The sequence below is a fragment of the Pteropus vampyrus genome, unplaced genomic scaffold (assembly GCF_000151845.1).
Source record: "Pteropus vampyrus isolate Shadow unplaced genomic scaffold, Pvam_2.0 Scaffold36, whole genome shotgun sequence".
Lineage (NCBI taxonomy): Eukaryota > Metazoa > Chordata > Mammalia > Chiroptera > Pteropodidae > Pteropus > Pteropus vampyrus.
In genome coordinates, this window is record NW_011888817.1 from 1,006,380 (window position 1) to 1,016,903 (window position 10,524).

The window sequence follows — 10,524 nt, forward strand, 5'->3', positions numbered from 1 at the left end:
AATGAAGCCAACTGCCCTCCCCGGTATTGCTTGCCATCACTCTCTGATACTCTCTGGCTTGTTTCTCTGTTGTGTTATTACACACACACACACACACACACACACACACACACACACACACACTCCCACTAGAAAGCAAGCTCCAAGGAAACAGAGACACATCTGTCACTGTGACTGCTTCCACAACAGCCCGTGGCGCACAGTAGGCACCTAGTAGATGCCTCTTGCCGGTGGGGGTGGGGGTGGGGCGGGCGGGCGATGGGAACCTAAACGGAAGGCCTCACCTTCCTCTGCATCTTCTCCAGCAGCTTGCTCTTGGCCCGTACTTCCTCCTGGATGGAGTCGTAGACGTTGAGCAGCACCCAGTCCCCGCTGTCCTCGTCCGAGTTCTGCAGGGCCGCCACCAGCTGCTTTTTGCGCTCGTCTGCGTAGCGTTTCCGCCGCTTGTGCTTCTCCTTCAGGTCCTTGTTCTTGGCCTGCTCCCCACCAACCACCTGCTGCTCCAGCAGCTGCAAACTGCCAGCGTGGAAGAGAAAGCAAACAGACAACATCTGCCAATCACTGAGCCCTTGCTGTCCAGCATGACCTCGTGGAATCCTTCCAACGACCCCACTTCACGGAGAAGTAGAATGAGGCTCAGGGAGGTGACCCCGCTGGCTAAGGGTCAGATCCAGGGTTCCCGCCAGATCCACGTAACTCCACCACGGCAGTGGCTATGCCCAATAGGAAGAGTGACAATCTCCTTGTGCACCCAGAGCTAACCTACCCACCACCTGCCACCCAGTGGTGATGGTCACCAGCAGAGCAGGCTACAGACTGTGCTCCCAGTACATAGTAGTTGCTCAGGTAATGTTTGGACTATGGATGTGGGACTGGGAGGAGGCTGGACCCCTGGCCATGAAGCTGACTTGGTCATGGAGGTGGGCTCGACATCATTCTCATTGACAGACGTGAGATTCAAGTGTCAGAAATGTTAAGTGGCCTGCATAGCCAGGGAGGAAAGCCCAGCTCCCTAGGTGGCCCCAGAGGATGTCTGGGGATGGCCCGTCCTTAGGAAGAGCAAGTCCTCCATTGGGGTATTGGAGGCTCGGCTGGGACCTGAGGAAAGCCTGGGATCCCTGAAACCCAAAGGCCGGCCAGGCGTCCTTCACTGTGTCCAGGGCAGGCACCCGATGTGACCTGGTGGCACTTGTGCGGCTTGCAGAGCAGAGCCCCGCCCGTCCAGCTGAGCCTACGCCTTCCCTGCCCTGCTGCTCCTGGAGAGAGGATCAGGGCCCCTCAGCTGCATCGGGACGGGGAGCCAGGTGAGGCCTCGGAGGAAGGTCGGAAAGAACCTGTGGGCACCACCACCCCCACGTCTGGAGCACAGCACCTTCCCTCCCTGCCAAGGGGTCCTGCCAGCCCCAATCTGTGGCACTTACCGGGCCAGCACCTGCTGCTGGTCTACGATGGGCATCAGGTTATCTGTCAGCACGGCCACCTCCACGCCCACACTGTCCTTTCTTGAATTTGTCATGGCCACCAGGGGCTGGGGCTCAACCTCAGTCTCCACACTAGGCTCTGCCTCCAATACCACCTCCTTGGTCACTTCTGGGCCCAGATCAACCTCCTGAACACAAAGAGAAACACAGGTTAAGGTGGGAAGGCCAGCCCCTGGACTGAGCTTCCTGTGGCCTCGGTCCCACGAGGGGGCGTCGCAGCCCTCACATCTGGTACACATCACCTCTGGCTCAGAGACAACCAGTTAAAAACACACCCGATCAAGTTCCTACGGCCACCACTTGCCACTGCACTCACGGCAAAATCCCGTTTCTTCCATGGCCTGCTGTGCCCTCCTTGCCTGCTCCCTGTCTCCCCGCCCCTTCCCCGCCACCACCCATTCACCCGGCCACTTCTCTGGCCTCATTGTCTGTTGCTAGGAAAGTCAAGACTTTTCCGGCCATAGGACTTTGGCACTTGCTCGCCCCCTGGCTCCGTCTTCCCACGTGGTCCCATCTCAATGTCACCTTCTAGCGTGGGCTCTCCTGGCCACCCCATCTGTCGTCTACTAAGAACCTGCAGTGCCAGCTCCTACCCAGTGCTTGGGTCCAGAGGCTGGCGGATAGCTTTCTCTCTCCAAAAATGTGAGTGGATTTAAAGTCTTCCTCTCATTCCCTGCGGCCTGTTGTGCTTTCTTAAGCAGAAGAGAAAAGGGTGAAGGTCTGAGAGCAGCAGTGTTCAAAATGCGCCCCCTTGCTCTCGGGGGCCCCCAGCCACGGCCCGCAGCCCTCGCCCACTGCATACACTGGGCCTCTATGCTTTAGACAAGGGTTCCGAGTCTGAGGAAAGTGTGAAAATCACTGTGGCCTCTTATTCATTAATGATCAGAGGTGCGACAGCTCCTCCGATTTGTACCCTGCTTTGCAATGGGCCGTCTCTGATCCGCTGGGAGAGGGTCGGGGTTGTTGTCCCTGTTTTATGGATGAGGAAACTGAGGCCCAGAGAGGGAGGAGATAAGTGCAGTGTCACAGGAAGACCCAGGCCCCTGGAAGTCCTCCCACCACACAGAGGGCCAGCCCGGGGGTACTCACGGTCCCAGGCAGGAGGTCGCTGGCTACCTCAGCTTCGGGCCTGAGGTCATTGGGCTCCAGGACATCGGTCATGGAGGGGTGCTTGCAGGAGAATGGGTGGGGGAGGAAGAGGAATGGTTGGGCTAGATTCAGCCTCTGCTCCCCTAACCCCCGACCTCCCCTTCAGCTCCCCAACCCCACCCCCTCCTGCCTGCCACTGTGGAAAGAAGGGAAGGAAGGGTGAAGAGATGAGGGGAGAGAACAGGGGACAGAGGGGAGGCAGGGCATGTTCTGAGCGCCCGCTGTGTTCTAGAAGCGTTACCCGCATTGCCTCAGGCGAAGCATGCGTCAGCCTCATTTTATAGACGAGGAAACAGAGGCCCAGAAGGGTGACTGCCCAAGGTCACACAACTAAGTGAGTGTGGCATGGCTGGGATCTGGACCCAGGTTTTTCTGATTCAAAGGCCTGTGTTCTTTACACACATACATGCGGGCGAGGCAAGGCAAGGCAAGGGTTAAAGAGAAGAAAGAGGGAAAAAAATTAAACACGAAAAATGAGAGTTGAAAAGGGAGAAGACGGACAGAGGGGCGGGGTGGAGGGAGAGCAGCGTGGCGGGTCCCGGGTGATGCCTAAGGAACCTGGATTCCCGGAGACCCCAGCCCGGCTCGCTGCTCTGAGCCTGCAAAAGCACGAGGGCTGACCAAGGCCGCCTCCAGCTCTCTCTCAGGCCTGGAAGCTCAGTGTAACCATGGCAACACAGCAAACTCCCATGCAGGTGTCCCTCCATCAGCAGAACAGGTGCTGGCATAGACTTGGATCTCGATCCCAACTTCCCTACTGATTTACAGAGCATTAGACAGAGCTTCTCTTTCCCAGACCCCTGAACACTAGCACCCTGAGCCAGCCACCAAGTCAGAGCCACTGTGGAGGAGGTGGAGGTGGTGCTGGAGCCGCAGAGGTCAGACATCTGTGCACGCCCAATGACCTCCATGTCCCCAGCCGAGCTCTGCCCGCTGAATTTCTGCATGCCATCCTGCATGACATCAGCTACCTGCGTCAGGCCCTTGGGTACGTCCGCCTGGGGCACGTCTGCCCCAGCCATGGTGGAGGAGAGCATGGCCAGCTTTGCTTCTACTTCTGCAAATGGGTCGTGCAGGACTGGTAGCAGCTCCAGGGGCATCACCTGGGGCTCCTCATCCTGGAGGAAGGGCTCCTCCTCCAGCCGGGGGACTTCCTGGCTGAGATTCTCACCCAGGAAGTATTTGCTCTCGGCTTCCACCTCGGGCACAGAGGAGAACTCCAGGTTGGAGGGCTCCGCGGGCCCAGGGAAGGCCTGAGACATGGAGGCTTCTTCGAGTGTGGATGACTCATCAGACCCAAAAGAAATCTCAGACTTGGAGGTCTCCATCTTGGCCAGGTCCTCAGACTGGGAAGGAACCTCAGTCTTGGGGACGTCCTCACTGGGTCGAGTGTCAATCATGGAGTAGATCTCAGGTTTCACAGCTATCTCATACTCAAAAGGAGGTGAGTAATCAGATATGTTGGCAAACTCGACCCTGGACATGACGTCAGCCTTGTAGAGGACTTCTGCCTTCAGGACAGCTTCTGCAAGTGGAGACCTTCTTTTAGTTTTTAAAGGTTAGAATGAGGGGACCCTTCCCTAGAAGCTGGTCTCAAGCCCATTGTCTCCAGGAGACCAGCTGAAGAGTCAGAGCCTCCCAGGATCCCCAGTTACTGGCTTTCTACCTCTGTCCCACTGCCCTCTCCCCCATCAGAACTCAAACCCTATCTCCTACCACCTCTTCCAGGAAGCCTACCCTAACCAGTGCCATGATCTCTCCATTCTCTGACCACCCCAGCTGTTAGATGGTGGGCTCTGACCACCCTGCCTTGGACTGCTCTTAACAAGCAAGCTGACTGCCTGTCGGTCTTACTGCCACCAAGGCTGAGAGCTCCCGATCATTAGCTTTCACCCCTAAGATGCCAAGGGTCCCCCGCTGGAGTGCCCAGCTCAGGATTCGTGTCCAAGGGATATTCTAGACCCATGGGAGTTTAGCAAACTCTGTGGATGAATGTTAGACTCAATAAAATCACTCGGAGACCTGCCCTCTGTCTCTGGGTCTAGACCGAGAGAGGCATCTTCCTGCCAGCCTGGGGGGCGGGGACGGGGCGGTGGGCCTACAATCACACAGGCCTCCTTAGTGCTCCCACCTCATGGGTATTAGGCTGACTCCTTTACATCTCATCTGCTGCTTGGTCGCTTGTGTCCTATTAAAGGTTAGAATGAGGGGACCCTTCCCTAGAAGCTGGTCCATCCAAACCCTGAGACAGTTTGGATGTTCCATTTGCTGAGAGAGGACATCCACTCCCTAGCTCAGTGTTCCTGAACCTCTCCAAGCCTCATCTTGCAACATGAGGATTCGGTGAGTCCTGCCTCCATGAGGGAGTTTGGTGGAAGCACACACCCAGTACCTGGCACACAGCAATGCCCCCAAAATGGTACCAATGACATGACCAACATCGTCATCATTACAAGATGGATTTTGCAGTGTTTGGGTAAGTATTAGAAAATCTGAGCTGCTTGGCGGCATGGGTGTTTGAATGATAGTGACGGGGTGGAACAGTCTGGAATGTCAAAAAAAACTTCCAGGTAGGTTAGAGTTCTTGCTAATGATTGAATGTTTACTATGGGATGTGGTTGCTTTGGTAACAGTTGGGCTCAAAAGTGAGAGGAGACTGTTGAAGATGCAGAAACTTGGGGACGGGACTTACCCATAAAACATGAGGGATATGTTACAACTCCGTAAAGCTGGCCTTGGGCTGGAGCCCAACCGGTGGCCAACACCTCATGACACAGTGCCATGGGTGAAAACACTGGCTCTGGGGGCAGACTGCCTGGGTTCAAATCCTGGCTCCACTTTACCAGTGTGACCAAGTTACTTACCCTCTCTGTGCCTCGGTTTCCTCGTCTATGAAATGAGAGTAAGTGTGGTACCTAGCTCACCGGGCTGCTGTGAGGAGGAAACAGAATTGATCCTGGTAGTAGAAAGTGCCCTATAAACGTCAGTTAATAAGATGAGGAAGAAAGCGGGCCGGCCGCCCCTCTGCACAGCCCGGGCGGGTGCCCACCTGTCTCCTTGCGCAGGTTCTCCTCCAGCGTGGACAGCTTCACATCGTATGAGTTGCGCATGGCAGTGATGTCCTCCTCCAGCCGGGCCCTGGACTCCTGCTCTGCCTCATAGTCCGCCCTCAGCCGGGCCAGGCGCTCCTCATACTCCTGAGAGTGGCGGGGGAGGCGGGGGTAGGGGACGGGGCAGGGGCGGGGAGCAGGGGGGAATGGGACACAGAGGGGGGCAGCATTGTATCACCATTTTAAAACACAGCTTTCAGTATTCCTTTCTTTTTTTTTTTTTGTCATTTAAACAATCCAAAAAACATAAATAAGCCAAAAGAACAGAATTAAAATTACCTACATGACACTGGGATGATTAATGGCTGGTGAAGATCATTCTGAATTTTTCTCTATGAATTTTTAACAGGTTAATAAATTATGTGTTGGTTTGTAGTCTATTTTCTCCACACAGCAATATATCATGAACACCTTTCTGCATCAACAAATAGGTTTTAACCAAATGGTCCTCAATCCAGTCCTTCCAATTTCCTTCTCTCTGGAGCCCTCTGCTCCCCTAATTTCCTGTCTCATACCACACGGAGAACACTGAAGCCATTGGGTGTGAACTCCCTCACCTTCTCAGCCCCACGTCTTCCTGTCCACATGCAAGTCTGCCTGGAAGCTCCATGTCCTCTTGTGACAGTGTACAAAACATCTGAAGCCAAGCCACCCCACTAAAGGACTTTGCTCTTTCAATCCCCAGCTCCCCCTCCTACCCCACGGATTTCTCCCTCGGTACTAAACCATTCCTGGCAGTCTACACAACGTGATTGATTACTTCCAATTTTAAAAGCAATAAAAACTCTTCTTTGGCCCCACGAGTGCCTCCAGCTATATTGCCCAGTGCCTAGTAGGTGCTCAGAAAATGCTTGTTGATGCTTGAATGGGAGGCTGAAGTGCAAACCCAGACCCCTGAGTCTTGCTTGGTACTTGCTACACAATCCAATGATGAGACCCCTTTATGCAGAGGAAAGCTTCTAGTTAGTATACTCATTCTAGAGGTGTGAAATAGGCTCAGAGAGCTTAAGCCACCTGATCAAGGTCACAGAGCCTAAGAACTGGACTTGCAGAATGTAAAAGCTAGGACCCTAGGAATCTCCTAGCCCCAATCCCACCACATACGGCTGGTGGACTAAAGCCCAGAGTCACGTCCACAGTCACACTTCCGGCTCGTGGCTGAGCCGATTCCTAGCCCAGCACCCTCTCCATTACACATGGGGGCCACCTCCCTTATCCTGAGCATCCTGCCTGGTTCTGGAATGGAAAGGAAAGTACAGTTCCAGGCACGTAGTAGGTGCTCAATAAATGCAAGAATCATACGTGAAAGAAAAAATGGGAGGGGGGAGGGAAGACAGACGCCTTCGACTCTTCCTCCAAGTGTGGCTCACAGATACTCCAGGTCAGAAAACAAACTTGGTGGCGGCGACCTCGGGCAGCAATGCTCAGATGCAGTGCCCACTGAGCTGCCTCACGAGGAGGAGGCAGGTGACACCCCATTCCCAGGGAAGGAGGATCCTCCAGCCCAAAGCCCAAACAGCATCTCTTCTCCCTGATGACCACTAGGGGGCGGCAGCACCCTGCCTATCTGACAGCCAAGGTGCCCCACGTCCAGCCGGTCTTCCTTGGGGAGGAAGCTTCCAGCCTCTGGCCAACCCTCCCCACCCCTACTGTTTTGTGACTACATCTACCTGTTGCTATGTGATTCCAAAACCTACTCTGAACCCCCAAAGTTTGGCCTCTCATTCTGTGGGCTTGGGCTCAGCTATCACCAAAGGCCCCCTCATCCTAACACTTCCCCAGCAGCCGGGTTCAGGGCTCCAGAGATGGACCTGATACCCCGATCTTGCCTCAGGAGCCCCCAGACCAGCAGGGGGAAAGGCAGAGAGTGAGCAGCTGAGCTCCCAGAATCCTCACAGAGCCCAGGACAGGGTCCATCCGGGGCCCACAATTGAGCCTCTGCCCGAACAGTAACAGCCTCCGCCTGTCATGGGCAGTACTTAGGGAGCCTTAGGTCAATTTCCCCCAGCCTTCTAACCCACAAAACTGAGACCCCCAGGCCTTACCCAGTCTCCCCCTTCAGAGGCTGGGCCCCAGGCCTTCACAACCTGGCTGGGACTTCCAGGGGCCTCAGGGCTGACCCCACCTGAGGTCATAGTCAAGTGGCAAAAGTCCAGCAGCAGACACATCCAGCCCCAGTCCCCACAGCACTGTCCCTGCTGGCATTAGGTTCTCCGCCAGGACAAAGCCAGGGCCCTAAAGGGACTGTCGAATGTCAAACCCCACCACGTGCCTGGGTCTCAGAATGTGGCCCTCAAGTGGCAGGAACCTCTGGAAACCAACAGAGCCTAGAGTCAGGGATGGAGCCTAAGCCAGGAGCCCCCAGGTGACAGCTTTTTCTGAGAGGCCAACACCCCAATTGTCCACTGGTCAGATGAGCGCCTGAGGGCTCCCCATTGCCCGCCTTGGCTGCCCTGCCTTCGGCCCAGGCTTGCTGGCACCTGCTAAGGGGACCGACTCCTTCCGCTCTGCCTGCCTGGCCTTTGCACAGGCTGTTCTCACTACCAGGAATGCCTTCTCCGCTTCCATCAGCCCACAGCCACCCCTTCCTGCTGTGCTGAAGACAGCCCGCGCTCCTGGAGATGCCCCCCCCTTCTGTTCTCTCACTAATGTGAGATAGACTGGACTCTAGAGTCGGAGACCCAAGTTCAAATCCCAGCTCTGACTCTCCCCCTAGCCTTGTGACTTTAGGCAAGTCATGGCTCCTCTCTGAGCCTCAGCTTTCTGAGTTCCAAAAGGGAGATTATATCACCTCTGAGGTGATGCTGAGGTTGACACGACACCCTTCTCGAGATGGTCAGACAAGCCCCACCTGCCTACCCTTCTCCATCTGCCCTGGGTCTCACCTCCCGGATCAGCTGCTTCTCGGCCTCCGTGTCATGCTGGATCACAGGTGAGGGCAACGGCTTCTCCTCAGTTTGGACAGGGTTTAGGGGCACCTGATTGGACAGCAGGGCTGGGAGAAAAGCAGAAAGGAGAGGGCTGTGACCAAAGTACACGTGGTTTGCAGGAGCTCAGCAGAAATCCATAAAGACAACCACAGGCTCATTCAAAAAGTCTTCAAAGTATTGAACTTATTTGAAGCATGTCTCTATGTAAAATGCTAATTTATTCGTTCATTCAAGAAATATTTCTTGAGCACTACATGTTCTAGGCACTGGAGATGAGCTATTGAACAAAACAGACAAAACTCCACCCCCACAAGTTGAGTTTTCAATTGGGAGAGAAAGGCGAACAAAATAAATAAGGCAAACTGATGACGTCACAAAGCGATGTATTCTGAGGAGAGGAAGAAAGCGGGAGGGTTTTCAGGAGTACGAACCAAGAGGGAGCCGTGTGCTTTAAACAGAGAGGTCAGGGAAGGGCTCTTAGACACGGGGAAGAGGAGAACAGCGATCTGAAGGAAGTGAGGGGCAGAGCAAAGCGGGCAGAGGTCCTGGGGACAGACAGAGGGAGCAGTGAGTGCAGAGGTCCTGCAGTGGACAGGGGCCTGGACTGTCAGGAGGCCAACGTGGCTGGAGTGGAGTGAGAGAGGGAGAGTATGGGCGAAAAGGAAGAGGGAGAGGGCACGGGGCCAGATCAGGGGGACCTCGCAGGCCGTGGTGAGCGCCTCGGCTTTGACTCTGGGATAAACTGGCCATTGGGAGGGTCTGCGCCGGGCGGTGAAAAGATTTGCATTTGGGCAGGATCTCGCTGGCTGCTGTGTGGAGAATGTACTGAGCGGGGTCAAGGGCAGACACCGGGAGACCTACTGGGGGCTTCCGCAGTAATTCAGGTGAGAGATAATAGTGGCTCAGGGCAGGGGGACAGCAGGGGACAGATCCTGGATATGTTTTGAGAGAGAACAGGATCTACTGCTAGATTAGATACGGGTTGGAGCTCTCTAGAAGCCAAGGATAACCGCAGGGCTTCTGGCTTGAACACCTGCAAGGAGAGAGTTGCCATCAGCTGGGCGGGGACAGCTGCAAGACAAGCAGCTCTGGGGAAGATCAAGAGCTCGACGTTGGATGTGTTAAGTTAATAGACAGCTGGATATTCAAGTCTGGAATTCAGAGGACACATGTTATCAATCATTTTTATAAATTTTCTACATTTTATGATGCTTTGACATGTTGGGGGACTTGCTGGACGGGGGGAGACCACCCCTCCCAGGGCCAGCTAATCCCCAGAGAGAGTAAACAATTTGTCGGTGAGCCTGTCTCTCATACACAAACCATCCGAGCTCGAGCCCATGCCCCTAACCACCTTCTCTATCTAACTCATGCCAAGCCAGCATTTCCCCGGCCTTCGGTCACCACAGGGCCTGGGTCCAGGGACAGCCCCTGTGCCCCGAACATACCGGCATTATTCAAACGAGCCAGTCCCACACTGTTTCCGCTGCCCTGCCTTGTCTTTCCCACGGAAACCCCAGTGCAGGCTCTGGCTCAGGCTGGCCCCATGCTCCTCTCCGGCTCCAGACTGACCCTGGTGCTTCCCCCTGTGGCCCTGCACGGTGTGCCAGCCTCTCGTTTCTAGGGTAACTGTGAATAACATAAAACCTTTCTTTCAATGGTATTGACCTCTCTGTGTCACCATTCAGTCACCCGTATAAATTAAGACCTGGATGCAAATCACATGGCCAGGCCGGAGATCTACAAGTGAGAGCCTTGGGCTTAGAGATGGCATTTAAAGCCATGAGACCAGAGGAATCCACCTTCGGGGTGCGTGCAGAGAGAGGGGAGAGGGCCGCCCCTGCGATAGGCCAG

The 10,524-nt window shown here is 55.0% G+C and overlaps 1 protein-coding gene across 1 annotated transcript in view; it reads right to left on the reverse strand.

The window, feature by feature from the left end:
• Window positions 1-10,524, reverse strand: part of KIF17 (kinesin family member 17) — a 33,941-nt gene that overhangs the window by 5,965 nt on the left and 17,452 nt on the right. Inside the window, exons 6-11 of the mRNA XM_023529393.1 lie at window positions 8,626-8,735; window positions 5,680-5,827; window positions 3,602-4,155; window positions 2,571-2,651; window positions 1,422-1,609; window positions 285-516 (exon numbers count right to left, since the gene is read on the reverse strand). Of these exons, the coding sequence (XP_023385161.1) occupies window positions 285-516; window positions 1,422-1,609; window positions 2,571-2,651; window positions 3,602-4,155; window positions 5,680-5,827; window positions 8,626-8,735 (1,313 nt within the window). The remainder of the gene's footprint in view (window positions 1-284; window positions 517-1,421; window positions 1,610-2,570; window positions 2,652-3,601; window positions 4,156-5,679; window positions 5,828-8,625; window positions 8,736-10,524) is intronic.